At 41.0% G+C, this 21,915-nt stretch overlaps 1 protein-coding gene across 1 annotated transcript in view; it reads left to right on the forward strand.

Moving 5' to 3' along the window:
* The first annotated feature begins 12,164 nt into the window (after window positions 1–12,164).
* The window catches only part of ccdc136b (coiled-coil domain containing 136b), a 53,412-nt gene continuing 43,661 nt past the window's right edge, over window positions 12,165–21,915 (forward strand). The window contains exons 1-2 of the mRNA XM_015964153.3: window positions 12,165–12,365; window positions 12,484–12,558. Of these exons, the coding sequence (XP_015819639.3) occupies window positions 12,507–12,558 (52 nt within the window). The 5' untranslated portion in view covers window positions 12,165–12,365; window positions 12,484–12,506. The remainder of the gene's footprint in view (window positions 12,366–12,483; window positions 12,559–21,915) is intronic.

The following is a 21,915-nucleotide window of genomic DNA, read 5'->3' on the forward strand; positions in this document are numbered from 1 at the left end:
ATCACACCACTGGCAGTCATTACAGGACAGGAGACCGGCACCAATTCCCTGCACCCGAAGTGAGGTTGAAGGTTTATATCGGTATTGAATAAAGAGTTAGACTGTATCAGTACATCTGGTATTGGTAAAAAAAGGTGACATCCCTAGTATATTTACACAATGCCAATTCACAACTCAAGTAATTTCGAGGCACTTAACAGAAAAAAATATTCTGCCTGCTTATTAAATGGTGCATTGAGTCGTCTTTACTACTGCGTATAAATTGCATTCCCCAGATTTCTGCTGAGGCTGTGGGAGTCACGTCGGTGGTCTAAGGAATCTGGTAAAGACAAGGAACACAGTATGAAGAAAGATGACTTTTCACATGATGTCACAGTCAGCGTCAGCACCTGCTGTTACAGAACAAACAGCGCCACACTGACAGCAGGCCCGTCAGTCTTCAGTCAGATTCTCTTATTTTAAGTATCCTGTTTGTTTTCATCTAAAGATTGTTACTGATTATAGGTTTCAATCCTCACATTGAAAATTCAAAGTGATTGTAGTGAAGTGTTGTGGTGTGACTTGTTTACTCGCTGTTTGGAGGAAAGCCATTGCAGTATTGGCCTTTGTCAGCCATTTTCAAGCTTCTCCGTGGCTCTGTAAGCACCTTCCTGCAAAAGTTGTGATTTATTTTGTTCTAGGTTTGACAGTTTGTTCACTCCTTCCTTGCTGCTGCCACATCAGTCACACTTGTGGATTGATGCCCGACATTGTCAGCTCATTATCAACACCCTGTCAACCAGTTCTCTCCGCTCTTCTCCCTTCTTCTGTCTGTGTGTTTGTGTGGGGTGTTACTGTTTGGTGGAAAAAAAAAAGTCTGGGATTTCAATTTGTGCGTTCTCTCTGGCAATCCCAGCTGTTTGAGTGGAGAAAACACACCTAAGCAAATAAAGTGCCATCCCTTGCTTCATATTGTCCTCCACTGTAATTTTATTTATGGTGCATCGCAGGAACAAACCATCTCTTGCACGCAGCTTTCTATTTCTGTTTCAGAAACAACTTCTTCCCTTTTAAACATTTCCTCTTTCAGATGCCACCACGTTGCTCATGCGTGTTCACTTGGTGTGTTCGTGTCATCGCGTCTGCAGAGCACTTCCTGCTCTTTGACAGGGTTTTGATCAGAATGTCATCCTTCTGAGACAGACAGCAATGAGATCTTTTTTCTTTTTCTGACACATTATTAGATTTCTTGACACCCGTCACATTTCTGCCTCCTGACACGTTACACGGATGTGACAACAGCTGGAAAAAAAGACGTGAGGGAGAAGACAGAGATAAAGGATATCTTTGTGAACAGTGATAGTGTTGTGGGGCTCATGCCGTTTATAGCACCAGAGCTACTGTTCAGAGTCAGCGTGACGAGAGGAAATGAACAAAGGAGAGGAAATGGTCAGTAATCTGTCAGTCCTCATCAAATCTGTCCATCTGGATCTCATGATGAGTTAGAGGCCATAATCTAAATATTTCTGAGTAAATGAGGAAGTGTGTGTGTGTGTGTGTGTGTGTGTGTGTGTGTGTGTGTGTGTGTGTGTGTATGATAGATGGTGAGAAGATTTAGCAAGCTCAACATTCAAATGCTGAGTGATGGAAATTAGAGAGGTGAGTTACAATTTACTAACTCATTTAATATATTGTTTAATGGTTTGTCAGGCAGTCTTGTCTGATGTGTTTTCACATCTATTTATTCTTTTTGAAAATAAATTTAAGACAAGGTGAAACATTTTTGCAAACAGTTCTAGTTGTGAAAAGTCACCAGTGTGAATTCGTCAGTGAGAACTGACAAATTCAACACAGTGGTTGACTAAAAAACATTTTATTTATGAATATAATCGGTCACTCTGAGTTGTTCATGCAGGCTGAACATGAAAATAGTTTCCTGTTATGTTATCAGTACTCTGAGGTGACGCGGGAAACACAGACAACACCTGGTGCTCATTCAACACCTTTTCATTTATTTTTCCATACATCACTTCCATTCCCTTGACGGTAAACCTGAACTCCCCGTGTCCGTGTTGCAAAATGCACACATTAGTTCCACCTGATCCAACACCTCCTCTCTGTAGTTAGAAAACTCTTGCATGTAAATCTAAACATAACCTTTTTCTTCTCTCCTCTAACATGCCAATCATTCCCAGTAACAAGAACATCTACATTTCCTTTGGACCTCCTATTGAACAGTGTAACAAAATGTTTCGGTGCCCTAGACACTCGTCTTGAGGCTGTTACATAAGGTTTACTGTCTGTATCTACCCCTGTGTTACCACTGGGTGTAGCAGGAGTACAGCTTGTTTATATGTCAGCAGTACCTAACTCTGCGATCGTAGCTGATGCATTTACAGTCGTTACCTAATGGTATGTATGTGGCTTATTCGTATGTGTCCCTTATCTGTGTAAATTACATATGATCTAGGTGTTATTGTCAGCTGCACAACAGTCCCTTCTTTGCTCTCTCTCGGAAACCACACAGTCTGACCTGGGGCCTCATTTATCAAGCTTGCTTATGCACAAAACGGGGTTGGAAAACTGCGTAAGCAACTTTCCACGCAAACTTTGGGATTTATGAAAGAAAACTTAGTGGAAAAATGTGCTCAACTTTAAGTTGACTAAGGACCTGGCTTACGCACATTTTGGACATGGAGAGCACCTGCAGTGCTGCTGCTGAGAAGGATAAAATTATGAAATCCTGCAGCATTATCACTTGTACTGCTTCGTTTTCACACAGAACAAGACCCCCCCTACACGCACACACACGCGCGCGCGCACACACACAGGCGTGCACACTCACACACACACACTAAGGGTTGCATGACTTACTTTTTTTTAAAGTCGACAGTCAAGTAATGAAAATCGAGTGGACTTCGACTAGTCGTTGATGACGTCATACACCTGAAGTGGCGGGGGGGGGGGGGGGGGGGGGTCGGTAGGTTCGCTGGAGTTTTTGACAATTAAAATTGCGCCCACATTTTCTAAGTTAACACATCTCTTTTAACAATGGTAGTTTCTGCATCCTACTTCAGCCCTCTCCCACCTCCCCCTGCGTAGCAGCCGCAAACTCACTGATGCGCCTGCAGCCTTTCCTGCTGCTCTAAACATTAAAATAATTATTTCATTATCTGTTCCTCACTTCTGATTACCTTCAATGGTGTTTGTTTGTTGCAACCACCAGGTACAAAAACTAACTTGTTTTTATTTGACTATTTTTCTGTCCTGCCTGTTCATTATCTTCCTGCATCTGCTCTCAATCCTAAAGAAAAACTGCTACCTGGGTTCATATATATTCACCTTATGAGTTACCTTTGAACTGCAGTTCTAAAAGACCTACCGACCACAAAAAACAGCGGAGTGCCGCTGCTCGCCGGCCGACTACAACAAGACTGTTTTTGCTGTGGAGTTCGTGCCAGAGCGGAGCGGAGATAGTTGAATTTTGGGGGTGCGTCACCAGAGAACAAAAGAGGTGATGCGCCTCGCTCCGCAGCAGCGAAACGCATCAGGCACAAATAACAGACAGAAAACATTAAAGGAAATGAGCCGGCATGAACGATTACGTGTTTAATTTGTTTTTGAGGTGGTGACACCTGATTTGGTGGTGCTCAGGACGCAGATGTCTGGAGCGCGTCAACGATCAGAGCTTTGCATGCGCAAACTGGTTAAGATTAGGATGGGGGTGAGGGGAAGGTAAAAGTGCAAGAGGGAAAAGGTCACAGTTTGGTTAAATGTCCATTTTACCGCCGGTGTCAGTACCAACGCTCTGGCACAGCGCGTCGCCTCCGCCTCCCGACGCCGGGGCTCATCACCTGCTGTCTTTTCCGAGGACTGCATCTTGTCAGTCATTATCACGTGACAGCGACTAGTCGATGACAGGCATAAAAAGTCACTATAGAGCCGTGAAGTCGACTAGTCGACTATTTCATACAACCCCTAACACACACGCGCGTGCACACTCACATGCGCGTGCGCACACACACACACAGCTTAAAGCGCAGAATACGGAATGCAGAATATCAGCAAGGGGACAGATTGAGACAGAATGGCATGCATCTGTGACAGTGTGTCCTGTCACTGTGACCCAATTGATCATGCGCCCTGGCTAGTTGAACAAATCTCCGTTTGGCTGACTGGTTAACGCGCGTGACTTCCACCTGGGAGTCTGGGGACCAAATCACAATTGGATCATTTTTTTATATCCGCCTCAGATCTCTCTGAAGAATTCACAACATTGACGGCTTCAGCAACACTGTGCCACTCCGTGGATTTTCTCTTGTTTGTTTTGCAAAAGCACTTCCTTTCATTTCTCCACCTCACCCACAGGTACCTCAATTTCTGCTTCTGTGAAATTGTGCTTCCTTGATCTACGGTCGCCATGTCATTGGCGGAGCGCTGCAACAGCCGGCTTATGTATATGCATGAGATCCACAAGGCACTTTGCATTGACTATTTATTGCAGTAAGTGGGCGTGGTGAGGGCGGGATGTGACTGAAATGCAGCTGAGAAACATTCTCGTTAGTCTCCGATTTATGAAGCGGAGATTGCGTGCAGCTGTGCGTACTCCATGTTTGATAGATCACAAACCTACTTGGTGTAAGCACTTTTTTTTGCTGAGCTTAAGTACGGTTTTAGTAAGGATTCTATGCAATGTTTGATAAATGAGACCCCTGGTTGCATTCGTGATAGTGTTAGAGCTTTGTGTCAATGGTTGAAGTGACGTTGCTGATCCTCTTGATTTTCTCAGCTTGGCTTGGAATTCTTTAATGTTCGGCCATCTCAGATGCAAGGTTGCTGGATGTTGTGGCAGAGCTGTTTGCAGTCGTGTGCCCATCAGGAGATGTGCAGGAGAGTAGCCGTACTCGAAGGATGCGGCCCGGAATGCTAGGAGTGCTTTTGTTTTTGCCCCTCCCCCTTCCACAGTCCTTTCACAGTAGCAACCGCCCGCTCAGCCTCTATATTTGCCTGTGGGTATCGTGAGGTGCAAGCAACATGCAAAAACGCGAAGTCTTGGCCCCTTTGTCGGCAGAGTTTGGATCACTGCATCCACAAACAGACTCCTTCTGTAGATCGTCCTGTGTCATAGCCTCTTTAACAGGTGCTCTGGACAGGGTGTCTGCCATTGTAAGTAAGTAAGTAAAGTTTATTTATATAGCGCCTTTCACAGATATAAATCACAAAGCGCTGTATTGTCAAATCATTACCAGGAACATGCACTATGTCAAATGTGAATTTCATCAGTTTAAAGCCTGATTCATGCTTCTCCGTCAGCTCTCCAAGAGACAGACACGCACGGGTTGACGGAAGCGTTTTGCCCTCATACTTCTCCGTCTCCTGGAGAGTGTTGCAAAGCAATTCCCCGGCAGGACAACAGAGGGCGTAGCGCTGTTTTGTGGTATCCTGTCATGTATCCGGTCCAAGATAGTGTGTTTATATTGTGTTTTTGTATATAAGAGACTTTAACACAGACAAATGTGTCTCTCGTTCTCCTCCACCTCTTCATGCGCTCGCCACTGCTAAACCCACGCTTCCTGTCATTTCCGTCCACCAATAAAATGCTTGCTGTGCATATTTTCACTCCTCCAGTCACGGGGGAATTAAACATTCATGTTTTTAGAGTTTTTTCGCGAGGTATTCTTCAAGCTTCTCTGTGTCTGCCGCTTGTTATCCTCGGCTCTCTTTATGTTTTTGAGGGCGCAATGGCGGCGCTGTAGACAACAGCGGCGTCCTGACCAATCACAAGCTTGCGTTGTCCGTCTCGACTGACGGATGTTTAGAAAAGAGAGCTCGACTCCGTCCGTCCTTGTGGAGCTCTCCGGCAGGTCCGCAAGGACGTTGCGTGTCTCCGCACTGACGCAGACGGAGAAGCATGAATCAGGCTTTAGTTGGAACCTCAGCAACCTCGGCGGAAGGTCGTCCAATGCCGTTGTGCTTAGGAATGGCACCAAAGGCTTATGGTCAGTTTCCAATCTGAATCTGGGACCGTGAATGTTGGATCCCAGTCGTCTGCATGCCCTTGTGGCCACCAAGGTCTCTTTCTTTATTTGGGCGTAGTGTTTTTCCACTTCCGTTAATCCTCTTGAGGTGAACACCACTGGCCTCCATGCTCCATTCAGTTGTCCCTGTGTGAGAACCGCTCTTTGCCCATAGGAGGATGTGTCGGCCGCCACACATCTGAGCTATTAATGAGTAGGGTGCCAGCACTCGTGGTTGACTTTGTTCAGTTTTCAGTCTCTGGAATGCCACTTTCTGTGGAGTTTCTCAGTGCCACTCATCCTTTTCACCGAGCAATTTCTTTAATGGTTTTGTGTACGATGTGAGATGAGGGAGAAATTTCCCTAGGTAGTTGGCCATGCTCATCTCTCTCCTCACTTCTTCTGTGTTCTTGGGCTCCGGCAACACCAAGATCACTCTGACCTTGTTTGGATCTGGGGGTATTTCGTCAGCGGTGACACGGTGACCTACAAACAAAACATGGTCTTTGGGGAACTCCCATTTTTTGTTTAGTGTCAGGCCTTCCTTCTCCAGTGTCTGTAAAACTTTGTGTAGTCTCATGTTGTGCTGTTGCATGTCCTTCCTGTAAACAACAATGCCTTCTATGTGGCAAACCACCCCATCGCTTGCCTCCAGTATCTGTGACATGCGGTGTTGAAAGTGCTCTGGCGCAGATGAAATCCCAAACGGCAGTTGGTTAAATACATACCTGCCAAAAAGAGTAACAAACATTGTCAGGAGTCGACTCTCCTCTATCAGCAGAATTTACCAAAAGCCAGACGTAGCTTCCAGTTTTGTGAAGATCTTTGTTCTGGACAACATCGCGAGGGTGTGGTCAACTGCTGGGAGAATATGGCTTTCTCTCCTCACCCACTTGTTCAGCTGGGTCATGTCCACACACAGTCTCATCTTTCCTGGTCGTGCTTTTGGTGCCATGACCAACCCTGTAGACCACTGTGTCGGTTTTGTCAATCTGGATATCACACCCATTGCTTCCAAATGCTCCAGCTCCTCTCTAACCCTTTGATGCAAGAATTACAAAATCTTCAACCATGATTTTTGAACAAATTTTTTCATTCATCTTTAGGTCTGAATGAAACAAATTTCAACAAATATTTTTTGTAACATTTATTAATTTAAAAATAATTTATTACATGTCCACCTCAGTGGACAGCGTGTATTCTGACCATGAAATATGTTGGCTTGACTTACTGAAGTTCAAATTAAGGGGCTCAAATGCATTAAAGTCTTCAACAGCTGTGCTTAACAGCAAAAAACAAAAAACAAAACAAAAACAATTTTGAGTACCTGTCCACTGTAGCGACCATTATGCATCAAAGGGTTAACTTTGTCTCACAGTGGTAAGGGCACCCTGCGAGGGGTTGACGGAGCATGTGAGACGGCATCTGGTTCCAGTTCAGTCCTGTAGGAGCCCTACTTAATTTCCTCAGCCCTGAAAACACTACATAGAGCTTTAAAATCTTCTGAGTGTTCTCTCACTTCTTTAATTCGCTTTATCAGCTCAAGTGTTTTAATTGCAGGCAGACCCAGCAATGGTTTTAACAGTCCATTTACAACATACACATCTTGTATGGTTTTTTTCTGTTTTAAATTTAGTTTACATTTGAAGCTTCCTTTAACGTCGCGTTGCTGTTTTCCTGGACCATACAGCAGTTTCCCAGGTGGCTGCAGTATGCCGTGTTTCCGGGGAGAGCTAATGCTGCTCGGAATTGCTGGAACACTTGCTCCAGTTTCCAACTTGAAGAGGGTCTTTTCCTGATTTTATTGCACAGTGTCGCTCCACTCTTTTCCCGACTCCTTAATTTATCCTAGAAAAGCAAAATCCTCTTCTTCCCCGCTTCTGCCGCACAGCGCTGTAACGTTATGAACTTCTCTGGTAGATCTGCATTTCTTAGCAAAATGTCCTTTTAGTGACACTTCCTGCATTCTACTTCATGTGCTGGGCACTCTGTCCACTAGTGTTTCTTTGATTGTCCACATCTGCCACACTCACTTGTTCTCGTTTCAGTGTTTTCTATTTCCACTTTAAAAGGTTTCTTCTTGGACTTTTGCTGTATCAGCTCTACATGTCCCAGTTTCTTAACATATACACTGTAAACACAAATGTTGAAAATATTGAATTTAGAACTCAAATGTGTTGAATTAGTTCAGTCTTTTCTTTGTTTTAAGTACATATAACTCTAACTTTTTAATTAATCTCAACAATTTTTTGAAGTATGCTTAACTTAAATTTATAAAGAACAACTTAACTGGAATGAGTAACAGTAACTTAAAAGTGATTGATTTATCATTTAATGTTCTATTTTACTCTATTCACCTTTTCGTCACCTTAAAGTGTGTCTGATAAACAAACAATTATATTTTTTAATATTTGGGGACGTATAGGAAATTTTTTTGGGAGCCTTGTGTTCCTCGGGTGTTTTTAAGGGCACGCGGAGGGTGGGTAGCATTCCGCCGACGTCTATCACAGCGGTGGATGGGGTTGAGTGGCTGCGCTTTACCGACTTCCGGGGGGGTTGGGGGGGGGGGGGTATTGTTACTGGAAGACAAGATGAATGGCCCTCTAGAGCGACTCAGCTCTCATTGTTCACTTTGAAACTTGTTCAAAAGATTAGATTAATTCGTGAATGTCACATCACTGTTATTAATGATTTGGTGGTTCACACCAAATACTCTGGACTTGGCTTTGTGTGTTCCGCTCTCATAGGCTGTCAGCAGCTATGGGTGTGTGAGGCATGCAGTGTTGGAGTTAGCTTCAGCCTTCACCCTTCACCTGCCTGCAGTGTTGCATATTTTTAAGTAAATTCAACTTATCTGGGTTAGCAGTGTAGGGTAGTAAAACATTTCAAGTATTTTATGCTTAATTGAGATTAGTACAATAAACTGAGAATGTGAAGTAGAGGTTACTCCAAAAATGTACTTAATTTAAAAAGATGTTCACTTTACTGAAAAATATGAATCTAAAGTACCTAAACAAAGTGTGTTTAATCAGCTATTTTTGAGTTTCATTAACTCCATTTTTTTATGTAATCAGTTTCACCAAAGATTTTGAGTTATATAAACTGATCAGGTTTTACAGTGTAAGTACTGATACATTCTCTCATATGCACTGGGTAACAAGTATAAAAAACCCCAGTCCCCATACTAATCCCTTTTTTACCCTGCACAGGTGAAACATAAAAAAAAAAAATAGAAAAAGGTGCAAAAGCTCCTGTATTTCAGTAATTTAACTATTTAGGCTCAGAGTGTGACACTTTCCTTGAACATGGAACATTTTACAATATTCTAATTGTGTTAGATTTAGAATTTTGGGTTTTCATAAACTGGATAACTGGACATTTGGGTTTTATCATAGAACTGTGATTTCAGCCGATTTGAGCTGATGTGTAATCTTAGATGAGAAATGATTCAACTTCCAGTTAATCAAGTGTAAGTGTTAATACCATGATTGTGTCGCACATCTATTTGAAGGGGCAATGCTCATCCTTGCCCCAGTGTAGAACGGACCTTGGTCAACACTTCGGTGTAGAATGAAAAAAATCACTTCAACAGAACTTGGCCGACAAAATGATGCTGGCTAAAGTATCCCAAAAAGTAGCACTTCATGCCATGCCTCATTCTAAAGAAATACAAGAAAATCCCAACACAGAGCAATATGTGAATGGCTGCAGGCCACACATAGCTTCGGTTAAGGCCAAATGTCATGGTTCAACAAGAAAGAAATGCAGCAAAAATGGTCAACATGGGAGAGTTGTAAGTCAAAAACATCTAAGCAAAGCCAAAACAAACAAACAAACAAACAAACAAACAAACAAATAAATAAATAAACAAATAAACTATGTGGGAGCATTTACCTTTACACAGTTCCGAATGTGTCGCTCTCAGACGTCACTTTAATGCCCTCTTGTGACCTTAGAGGACAAAAACGTCCGCTCCAAAAAGTGGCTGTAATAATGTATACATTCATCATATTTTTCATAAATCTGTTAAACAACTTCAGCCCTACTCAAATCTATAAAAGCTCATTTTTAGAGTTTTAAGCCTTAAAAATCCAGTTTGATTACTCAATGTCATGGCTGTAATTTGTAAAAAAAAAAAAAAAAAGGAGTTATTTTCCCATAAATCTATTTGCCTCCAGCCTGATGCATAAATTATTTGGTTTTCTACACTTTAAAAGCCAGTAAGAGAGTGAAACTTTGTTTTATTAACTTGTCTGAAGTCAAGCTGACCTTTTGACTTCAATATAAACAACAAAAGATCCAAACAAATGTGTAGAGTTTCTCGCCTCAGCCAGTAATGGAGACATGGCTGATTTTGGTGGTCAACAGTAACAATCACGAATTTGACTTTCCTTCTAAATTGAACCCTAACATAACCGAATGCATGATTATCTTTTGCAGATGTCACAGGATCAAAAACTGTGATTAGCAAGGAAGTCAATGGGACGTTTTTGTCCTCGATAGTCATAAGGGGATGGTAAACTGTAAATCTGTTGCTACGCAAAAACTATTGATGCAAAAAAGAAAAAAATTATCAGATATTTCATAACATGACCAAGACTGATTTGTAATAAATGCCCCAGATAGAAAAAGTAGTTAAAAACAACAACAACTAATTTTTGTGTTTTTATAAATTGCACTAATGACATTAATAAAACTGGAATTTGAAGTGTTAAAAGGCTCAAAATGACTACGTTTTTATATATTAGAGCAGTACTGAAGTTGTTTAACAGATCTAAGAAAAAAAGCAAAGATAAAATATGAATGTGTACATTGTTTATGGTCACTTTTACGAGCAGACGTTCTGTTCTCTAAGGTCACAAGAGGGCAGTGTTTTATTTTCATAGGGATCCCTTGGTCTATTCTCAAAATTCCAAATGAAAATTCTAAATTAGTCAAGAAAGAGGTTTTGCGTTCAAATGAAAAGGGGAAAACTGCCCAAATGAACAAAAATGCAGCCAAAACATAAGGGTTAAAGAGCATCAAAGAGTTCCTTCACTCATATTTTTAATACATTTGCAGCGGCCTCTAGTAAGAATGAATGCTGTGTAAGTCGTACTCTGGAAAAAATTAAAGCTCCAGTTTGTCTGTTTCAGCATGGAGAATTCAGCCAGAGGAGAAAGATGCTTCAGACGACAGAATTTGGACTCTTGTTTTCTCATATTTGAATATCTTGTCTCTGAATGGCTAACAGCATTGCAACTCTACCACTGACTCCATTTGCTCTGTTGATGTTTTATCTCCACAAAAACCACAAGCTCAGAGGAGTTCTGCTGTGTAGTGCAGTTGCTAATGCTAATTGTTAGCTTCTTCTAGTTGAGACGTTCTCCCCAACACGAGTCAAAATGGGTGAGTCCATGAGCGTTAAGTGCCAGTATGACGTGGATCTGTCAGGCTTTTCAAATCCTTGAGTTTTTACTATCAGAAGCTAATACAGAGATACATGTCGGTCACAAATTTCACTTTCAGCCTGCATGTGAAACTCAGGGTGACCAATTATTTTCATAAACAAAAAGTAGTAACACTTTACAATAAGGGTCTCTTAATTAACATTACTTAGTGCATCATCATAAACTATTAAATGAAGTATTAACAACTGCTTAATATTAACAATAAGTAATGCATTACCAAGCACACACACACCAGTTCTTTGTTCTAAACTTAAGGACACTTAATAAATAATATTAGGATTGATAATAAAGGAATCATTTATTTATTAATGCTTAATAGTGCACCAAGTAACACTAATAAAGGAATACTTTGTTTATTAATGCTTAATAATGCACTAAACAATGTTAATAAAGGCGTCTTTTGTTTGTTAATGCTTAATAACACACTAAGTAATGCTAATAAAGGGACCCATATTGTAAAGCGTTATCCATTAAGTAAAACTGGTTTCTTAGTGAAGGACCTCTTTAACATGTAGCCTATATAAGTGGTTATTCAGCAGATGATGTTCATGTGGTTTTTGATCCTGCAGTGGATATCCAAAACGAAGAAGGGAGAGAAAGGAAGAGAAATAGAAAAAAGGGATGAAACTGAACAAAAACAGTAAACAATGAGTAAGACAGGCAGGAAGGGAGGGAGGGAGGAAGGTAGAAAGGGGGAGGTCTGAGAGGGGATGAAGCTTGCCGTCTGGCAGAACAGCATCCTTCCCTCCTCCTTCCTGCTCCTCCCCTCTTCCCTCCCGGCATCTCTCCCCCGCACCAGAGCTCAAGAATCCCAGCATCAGCTTTCTGGATCCTCACAGATTCTCAGCTTGGCTTGTTTCTCTCTCTCTCTCTCTCTCTCAGGGTGTGTGTGAGTTTGTGTGTGAAAACGGACAGAAGCGTGAGTACTTGACACGGTGCTCTGTACTTTCTGTGTGTTTGTCTCCCCGCAGCGGAGGTGGGCGTGCAGAGCCTCTGACCCTTTGTCGCCCACTCGCCTGCTCTGTCTCTCTGAGCAGCTCCAGGTGGGTGGTGGGGGGACATGGATGGACTGCGTTTACCTCCTCTCATAGAAGAGGCTTTGGACTCCACAGGTTAGTACACATCTTTTCTCTCTAATGTTGTTTTAATCTGGGACATGGTGGTGTTTGTTAGTATTGAAGCAGTGGTAGGATCCGAGGAAAAGGTAACATTTTGATGCTTGTCTCTGGGTTTGCTCCATGACTGAGCTGATGAGGGATGGTGATGCGATCTGAGGTGGGGTATAATCAGGGTATGATGGAGGAAGTCAAGCTTTATGATGATCTGAGTGGGAATCAGAGTCAAAATGAGGCATCATTTGATAGAGACAGTGCAAGGTGATGAATTGCTTGCAGCTATGTGCAGGAGACAGGAAATAACCTGGAACCATAGCCCTGGCTCTGTCTAATGACTGGCACATGTTTTTGTGAGGTCTTGCTGTGTTTGGTGCTAATTTAGTTCAGCTCTGGCTCGTTTTCTCTTCCTCGTTGTGATTGTGCCGAACAGCTGCAGTTTCACTCCACCAATGAGCACAATGCATCTTTATTTTTGTGCTTCTTACAGAATCAGTGCTGTGCCCTGGGAAAAATCTGTGGAATGTTGTTTATTTTCTTCCTCCACTTGATGTCTGCATGTTTTGAATGGGTGTGCAGAGAGAGGAGGGACTGTTTGGAGGATGTTTGTCAGTTGGGGAGAACCACAGGTCAAGAGCGATCTGGTCCCACCAGCTGACCTGCCTGAGTTTAACTTCCTGTCTAACAGTGACCTGAAAGGGAACTTTAATATTTATTAACAAGAAACTCTACATGTGAATAATGATACCTACAGATGGCATGTCAAAATAAAAGTTTTTAAAAAGCATTATTTGTGGAATTTCGTGAGGATTGAAATTATGAAATACAGTAAAAGTAGCAATTATTTCCAAAACAGAAACATTCAATATTGAATCAGAGCAGCTGTTTTCTTTACTTTTTTCAATGTTTTTTCACAGGGAGATATTTGCATGTTTTTATTTTTTAAAGCACTTTACACTAATCCTGTTCACAGTTCTGCCTCAGGTTTTTCATTTAAGCCTAATGGGTATATGTTTAGTTTTATTTCCGAGTTACCGTATGATAGTTCTACAGATTACACAAAACATGATCCTGTGGTCTTGATATTTGAGTGCCTTCCTGAATGAGCCATTTCAGGGCTCTGCCACTTTAAGGAAAACAAGCTGTTGATGGCCACGCCCATCCACCTCTGATTGGCTGGTTGTTCACCGCTTGTGAAAATGGGAGAATATAGAGGCGCTACACTAATTTAGATGCACATAAATCTTAACTTCTGTCAGGAGGCAGAAATGTGGTGCGTTAACGTCTGAGCCAAGCTAGTTCGTGTGTAACTGTGATACAAACACAACATCGTTATTTGAAAATACTTACAGAAGAAGTTTGCTAGCCAATCCTGTTGTTGTCCGAGGTTCTCAGTTTCCTTTGACAGGGAGAAGGTGTAGGGATTTGTCTTGTTCTTTGCAGCCGATAACCCAACACTTCATGTGTAGCTTGCCTTCGCTGTTGCATGGCCATAGCTCTGCTCAGCTTCGGTAAAAAGCCAGATCCTCCACAACTCTGGTGGGTGAGTACTCAACAGATGGTTGTGTGCTAGATTCCCTTATTGTGAAATGCACTGTCATTGGCAGCAGTATGTAGACCAGACTGTCCAATAATCAAAAGGTTGTAGGATCGATCCCAGCCCCTAGCAAAGAATGTTGCTGTTGCGCCCTTGGGCAAGACACTTAACACACCTTACCTTCTGGTGGTGGTCGGAGGGACTGGTGGCGCCAGTTCTCAGTGGCCTTGCCTCTGTTATTGTGCCCCAGGGCATCTGTGGCTACAATTCAATTCAATTCAGTTTGTTTAGATAGCGCCAAATCACGACAAGCGTCGTACAGACACTTCTAAGTAAACACTCCAACAGTTCAGTTCATGGTGCCAGTCAAAGGTATGTTGCTCATCACCACCATGGTGTGAAAGTGTGTGTGCATGGGTGAATGACTGTGTTGTAAAGTGCCTTGGGGGCTTCTGTCACTCTAGAAGAAACTACATCAGTGACAAGCCATTTAACATTTAACGTCACAATAAGTGACTTTTCAAAATGTCTCATTTTAGACACATAACTCCTAAAAACGAATGCAGAGAGAGAACAGATGGATGGTTTATATTCACATTTTGAGCAGTTACAGACTGCAGAGACTCACATGGCAGCACAAAAGGATGCAAAAAGAGAGCTTTGCATAATTTGACCCCTTCAAATTAACATCAAAATTCGCCAGTCATGCAATAAAACGTACAGTTCAGTGTGGGATTGCGTTAGTTAAATTTGATGAGACTTACAGAAATAGCAGGAAAACTCCCCTATTGAGAACAGCTACCTTTTAGTAAAACAGGTGAGAAAATCCATCTTTGGAGCTCAGGTAGACGTCACAGTAGAAAAATAATTCAAAGTTTAAATGGATCACAGTAAATACATTTTTTTTGTATTTTATTTCACAATTTCAAATATTCCATTTGAGGTTCAATTAACAGTTGTTATTTTGTTTAGAGACATTGATAAAGTCAGAAGTTTTGTGAACAAACTTGTTACTGACAGAACTTTTGTGTTGGACCCACACATTATACATCTAAATGTAGGAAATTGTGTCTTATTTCTCTTTCCTCAAAGTGCTAAGACCACACACAGCTGAAAGTTAAGAGTCCGTTTAACTTTTCACATCTTCGACATTCAACTGTAGAAACCAAAAATCCAACATGCCACCAGCAGAGTCTTCTGTGGCTCACAGTAGAAGACTTTTAACCGTGTGACTTTTCGTTTTAGCTTACGTGCAAAAGGAACTTCTTTCAGGAATAAAGTAAAATCTTAAACTGGTTTGTCTCTAAACGTTAATCAGTAGATGTACGTGTAATCACCCACTTCTCAAAGTTTCACAGAAATCCGTCCAGTGGTTTATGAGACATTTTTCTAACCAGGACACATTTAGTCTTTCTGTGAAATCACATAGGCATATAAATGTGTATTCAGAACTAAGCAATTTTTATTTTATTTTATCCTATAGAACTTCTAAAGTGTTATTAAAGCAGCTGTAAAGTCAGTCCTGGTCTTTTTCTGCACTCAAGGCTGTGTATTGACCACCGTCTCATGGACGTCATCTCAGGAGAAATTCTTCCTCCCTAACAAGCTTTTTCCTGTTATCTGAACTCCAGAGACCTCTTTCCTTTCATCATAACCCCACGCATGCTTTTAAAGCTGGAAACCTAGTGTCTATCGATGGTAAGTGTTGCTTTCAGTAACGTGAGTTCTGACAGATTCCCCATAACAAGAACAGGCTTACAGCACATGTAAAAAAGCGTCGAGCAACACTTGTGTTAACTCCCGTCATTCTGAATTTAACACCAGGGAATCTAAATAGATTAAATAATAAAACAAAACAAGACAAAAAAATAAAACAGAATTTACTCCACCCTGGATGAGGTCACACGTGAGTTGTTGCTTTGGCTCTCAAAGGGGATTTTTGTCAAGCTTTGAAAATCCAGTCGGGGCTGTTTTGTGTGCAAACAACTGTAAAAATGATATTTGGAGCATGCGTCACATGCACTAGCAAAAAACAGTGTCTCACACAAAAGCACTCTGCCATTAATCAATAAAATATCATCAGATGTGTCCTTGACATTTGCAAGCTGTTTTTTTACTTCTTCCATGCATCACTCTCTCTGCGTTCCCACGCACTCACACACAAGCCTGTGCACCTGACACTACCATCAGCCCACTCAGTGTTCCTCTGGTGTCCGCTCCTCCTCTTCTTTCTCCCCCTCAGCTTTTGTGGAGCCCTCATGCTGTGAAATCCACAACAGCAGTGAAACTTCCCAGCGGCATACCCAAACAGGATTCCTCCCGGCTCTCTGGAGCTAATAAACAGCAAAGTTGCTTGGCTAAGACAGCTTTTGGATGTTAGAAATGTTCTGAGAGAAACAACAAAAAAAGATTTTTTACCCCAAGGTCATCCAAATCTTTCTCTTTCTCCTTCTTTTTGGCCTGATCAACGTTTTTTCTTCCTTTAGATTTAAAAGCTTAACTGAGATAAAAAGCACTCTGCAAATACCCAACAAAACAAATGCATTGTTTTATTCTTATTAAATGAAAAAAAAGAAAATTCCTAAATCTCTGCGCACTTACGAGTCATGTACCTCTTTATTTTCTTTTTTCTGTAGATTTACCCCTTCTCTCAGAAATAGCTGCAGACTTATTATTACCCCCATCCTTCTCACACTGAGTTTTTATGCTTTTTTCATTTTGAAAGCCTCACCTGGAGTCACAGCCCCTCCCATCTCTCTAATTTTGCTGATGTAAAACCTTCTACACAGATTGCTTTCAGGTGGGATTTGATGATTCGTGATGAAGCGGATTATTGTTGCATCACTTGTCGTCACGCTTTATTCCCCCACCTTTATTGTATCTCTATCAGCAAGCACGTGGACACACTGTGCCACCACACACACACACACACACACACACACACACACACACACACACACACACACACACACACACACACACACACACACACACACACACACACACACACACACACACACACACACACACACACACACACACAGGGGTTTATTTTTAATTTTGGTGCCTGCTCATTTTAATGAGGCCACATTTTCTGCACACTCTGCAGTGCCTTTCTGTTTCAGTGACCCAATTCCCCTGATTTCCTTTACAAAAATGCAAACATGGATTTTTTAACTAACCAACTCAAGGTCTAAATAAGCCACACAAACCCTTGTGCGTGTGGTTTCTGTTTTTTTTTCTCTTCTGGAGTTTTCAGGCTAAATATTCAGGTGCTCTGTGACTCGTGAGTCTGAGGTTGGAATCAGCAGATCTCCTGCGATGTAGCGATGTAGCTCCATAAAGGTGCCTCTGATAAGATCCTCACTGAGGGGAAAAGAAATATTTCCATACTGGGCTAACATGTGAACAAAAACACATCTATTACCATGGAGACTTCCATATGTTATCTGTAGGTCGCCATGGGGATGAACTGGATTGAACCGCTGCTCCTGATTTCTGTTAGCTTCATTGGAGTCAAATCTTTTCTCTCTCCCTTGCATAGCTTCCCTCCAGTGCTCACTTTAGTCTATTAATTGCCTCCTCCCTCCCTTTTCAGTATTTTGTTTTGCTGAGGAAGTGAGCCAGTGGAGGGGAAAAGCTCTAACGTCAGAGCTGAGCTGGATTCAAAGCTGAGAAGGGGTGGAGTGCATTATGCATGGCCTCCTACATCAAAATGTATGATGTAATACACAAATGGAACATATACACTTTAAGCATGACTGTGAATGGTACAGATCTATGACAAGATACAGTAAATTTATTTATTTAACCAGGAAGGTACCATTGAGATTAAAATCCTCATTTTCAAGGAAGTCCTGGCCAAGAGGCAGCAAAGTTACAGTTACACATTTTTCAGCTGCACAGACATGTTATGCACAAAATTACAGAAGTCAGTTACAACACAGGGAATCCATCTCAAGGGCTCTCAGTCTGGTTTTAAATGTATTCGAGGACATAAACTCTGTCAATTTCCAGTTTTCCTGCAGCCTGTTCCATACAGAAGGAGCAGAGTGAACGAAAGCCCTTTTGACCATTATGACCACTGCCAGGAAAAGTGAGCTAGTTTGCAGCTTTTCTGCAGCTAGCAACTCCATTTGTTTTGGCCTCCCTGCAAAAACCTGCTTAACTGCCTACCCAATCCATGAGAACCCCTGAACCCTTGGAGTCTCAAAGAATCTACTACCAACCCCCTAATCACTACCAGACCTTTTTCTTTAGCATACTCGAGACATCTTTTTAAATCACAGTTGGATGAATTTCTTTACAAAGCATACAACTAATAAAGTAAGGCCCAACATCAAGAAAAACAAAGATGTAATGATAATCGCTGGTTCAAATGAAAACAACAGGACTTATTCTTGGTTTTTGAGGAAGTTTTGCTTTCCGCACACGTAAATGTGTTCATGCATCTTTTAAATAGAGTTCTGAATTCAAAACCACATTTATTTTGTTATTGTTGAATATAGGCAGCTTGTCACATATACCACGCCGTCTCACGACCTGCTTTCCTATGCAAATTAGTAATGGTTATGAAGAAACTGTTGGTTCTGGGAAAAGCTTGTACAACATGGAAAATTAGACATATTTTATAAACATCCGTATACTTACACAGAGTTTTGAAATTGTTGTACTCTTCCTTGTCAATGTTCTCTTCAATTCCCACACAAGATAACCTAAAAAAGTAATTATTGTTTACTTTTCCTGACAAATGTGACAGCCATATACAGATACAGCCTTGTACTTACATTTGTGAAGATCCTTCATTTTTAGTTTCACCTTGTTCCATCACCTCCTCCAAATTATCATCCCTATGAAAATAAAATACAAGCACAAGAATATGATTAGAATCAATGCATATTTTGTCATTTTGAAGGTAATAGACCTCGTCTATTGACCATCATCATCATCACCCTCCTTATTCTGCTCTCTCTACTTATTACGCATTTCTCTGTATCCACTGAATTCCTTCTTTACAAATAATTTCCTGTCTCTTTTTCTTTACATTTTAAAAACACAATTGTGCTATTTTTCTCATAAACTTTGTTTAAAAGAATGAAAAAAAATATATATTTTATATTTTTAATTTTTTGTTGTTGTGAAGCGTCTCAAGAGTTGTATCTTGAGAGGCGCTACATAAAATATAGTTTTACTTATTTATTTATTTCTATGAATTTTTTTATAGTCATTCGCTATCCCATTTCCAGAAATTCTTCAAAAAAATCCACCACTAACTTAAAACCAACCGAGGCAAAATTATAATATTCTTGGTTGAGGTTTTTAGGCAGCTATTTAACTTTCAGATGATTCTCCATGAGTGCTAGACAGAGCTGGCACTAGCATTGGAGCAATAAACAGTTGGCATTTCAGTGGTGTAGATATTTGGACTGATGACTGTAAAACAAAGCCCATATTAAAATGAAAAGTAGTGATCACAGGCTAAACAAGTGAAAGAAACACACGCTATTATGTTATATTGCCATCTCTTAGTTTACACATCTATGTTATTGTAAGATATAATGAAATGAAGGTCGGAGAAACTACTAAATAACTGACTGTAGCATGAAGAGCATGCAAATCACATTTTATTTTTAGATTTTCCTGCTAAGACAAACCTGATTGTAATTGATAATCTCCTCAGCCAACAGAGTTCAACATGAGCTGCTAATCACTCGTTTTAATATGAGTTGCTTTTTCAAAACATGGAAACCTAATAAAATAATTGAATTTGGCACTCGATTATTGCTACGACTGCAACAAGCTAAATAGTGTGATATCAGGCTAACTGAGAGCCAGTGTGACCATGTTTTGGATAGGTTTGTGGTCAGATACGTCTTTTTCCAGCAGCTAATGTTTCTCCCCAACCTTCACAGATTTCTGCATGAGCTGATAATCATTCCTTTAATTCTAATCTGGAGTATTCATGTAGGTAAAACCACTAAACTAGACAGTAATCTGTACACGTGGGCCGTGGCCCACCCAGGCTAACACAATAGGACTTTCAGTGCTAATGGAAATGGAAGGTTTTGGATACATTCCTGATCAATCACACCTAATTCTAACTGCTGAATCACGATCTCAGACTTCAACAAGTACTACATGAGCTGCAGACAGGGGTGGACTGGGACCAAAATTCGGCCCTGGAATTTTCTCTTCAGACCGGCCCACTACATTAGCCGCGGACACTACATAGAAGTTGGCAAATTTTTCAGCGTCTCCTCTCTGTATACTACAAAGGATAGTCATATTCTGTGATAGTTAACAAATAAAGAATGTAAATTAAGTCATGGACTAAAATTGACACCCATTTTAAAAAAAGCATTGACCCATATCGATTTTAAAATTAGAACAGATTGAATCAGACCGAATCAGATTATGATAATTGATTCGTATTCCTAGGAATCGGAGTCAAATCACTTCTTGAACTTTAAATTGATACACAGCACAAATGTGACAGTACTTGAACATATTCAAGACCGCACTATATGCATTCATTCAAACTGTAGTTCAAAGTAACACATTTACACAGAAATTAAAGTTATAAATACCAACAAAATAGTTCTCCCCTCAGTAAACAATAAATGAAATGAAACAATCAATTTCATACCAAATATTGGCTATTAAACTAATTATTCCCTACCTGCGTACTTATATTTTGTGCTAAAATGCTAAGTATCTCATCTGTATTTACAATACAGTTAGTCTGTATCTCTATTTACAGCTCATTGGTCGAGAAAATGTTTACTGTTGCTATGACAACAGACAGCTGACATGTTGTTCAGTAAATCAATAGGTGGGTTTCACATTCTATAATACTATTGCAGTTAGAGGCCAAGTTCCAGGCAGTACAACTCAATGGGAGAAAAAAATGTTTTTGGAAGAAATTTCCAAAAAGAAACTGTCCAAATGTTTTCCCTGAAGATTATTTTACGGTGATTGGATTCACAAACCTGCCATATTATTCATTCCTATGTTGCTGAAAGTCCTTTCTACTGGTCAACATCACACATGTTCTTTTGAATACTGTCTCCACTTGTACATCTTTAAGGGAAAATTAATTAGAGTTGCCCTCTGTCAACCCTGCTTTCCACCGGAGCCGGAGGGAAAATATTGAGAATGGAGATGAAATGGATGGAAATATCTGCAGCTTTCTAAATGGATGGGGAGTTAAATAAAAACATTATTATTATTATTATTATTTTACTTTTTCTGCTTCATGTTAGCCTGTGATTATCAGACGTGTTGGGAACAGGACAACTGCATTAAAAACATCACGGTCGTGCCCCCCCCTCTCTCATGTTTCTCCTCCTCCAGCCTCGGGAGGCAGGAGAAGGAGAAACTGTGGCAGAAGGGAGAGAGACGGGCTGCGGGACAGTTCGACACACTTCTCTTCCATGAGGCAACAAATAATGAGTCAGGTGGAGCGTCCTGCATTGCCTAGAATGAGTTCTGATGATAATCCACGGAGTTTGAACATTAAATCGCTCCACCATGTCCACGGAGGAGCTGTGAAAGAAACGGAGCAGAGCGGAGAGCAGGGGGCTGTTACCACAAATCCGCTTCATACAGCAGTGAATACATGTGTCTGATCGCCATGCGTTAAGTAAAATAATAAGTTTTGATAATAATCTGTGCAGAGCATTAAAATTATATTTTCTGATCTACCATGGGCGCTGTCGCGCTGCATTTGCGGCCGATGCGCCTCTCATAAGCGGCCGATAGGAAGGGACAAGCAGCAGAATATGCGAAAATGTGCTGCCCAACACGCTGCTGGTCCAGTC

This window comes from Nothobranchius furzeri, chromosome 4 (assembly GCF_043380555.1).
Source record: "Nothobranchius furzeri strain GRZ-AD chromosome 4, NfurGRZ-RIMD1, whole genome shotgun sequence".
Taxonomy (NCBI): Eukaryota; Metazoa; Chordata; class Actinopteri; order Cyprinodontiformes; family Nothobranchiidae; genus Nothobranchius; species Nothobranchius furzeri.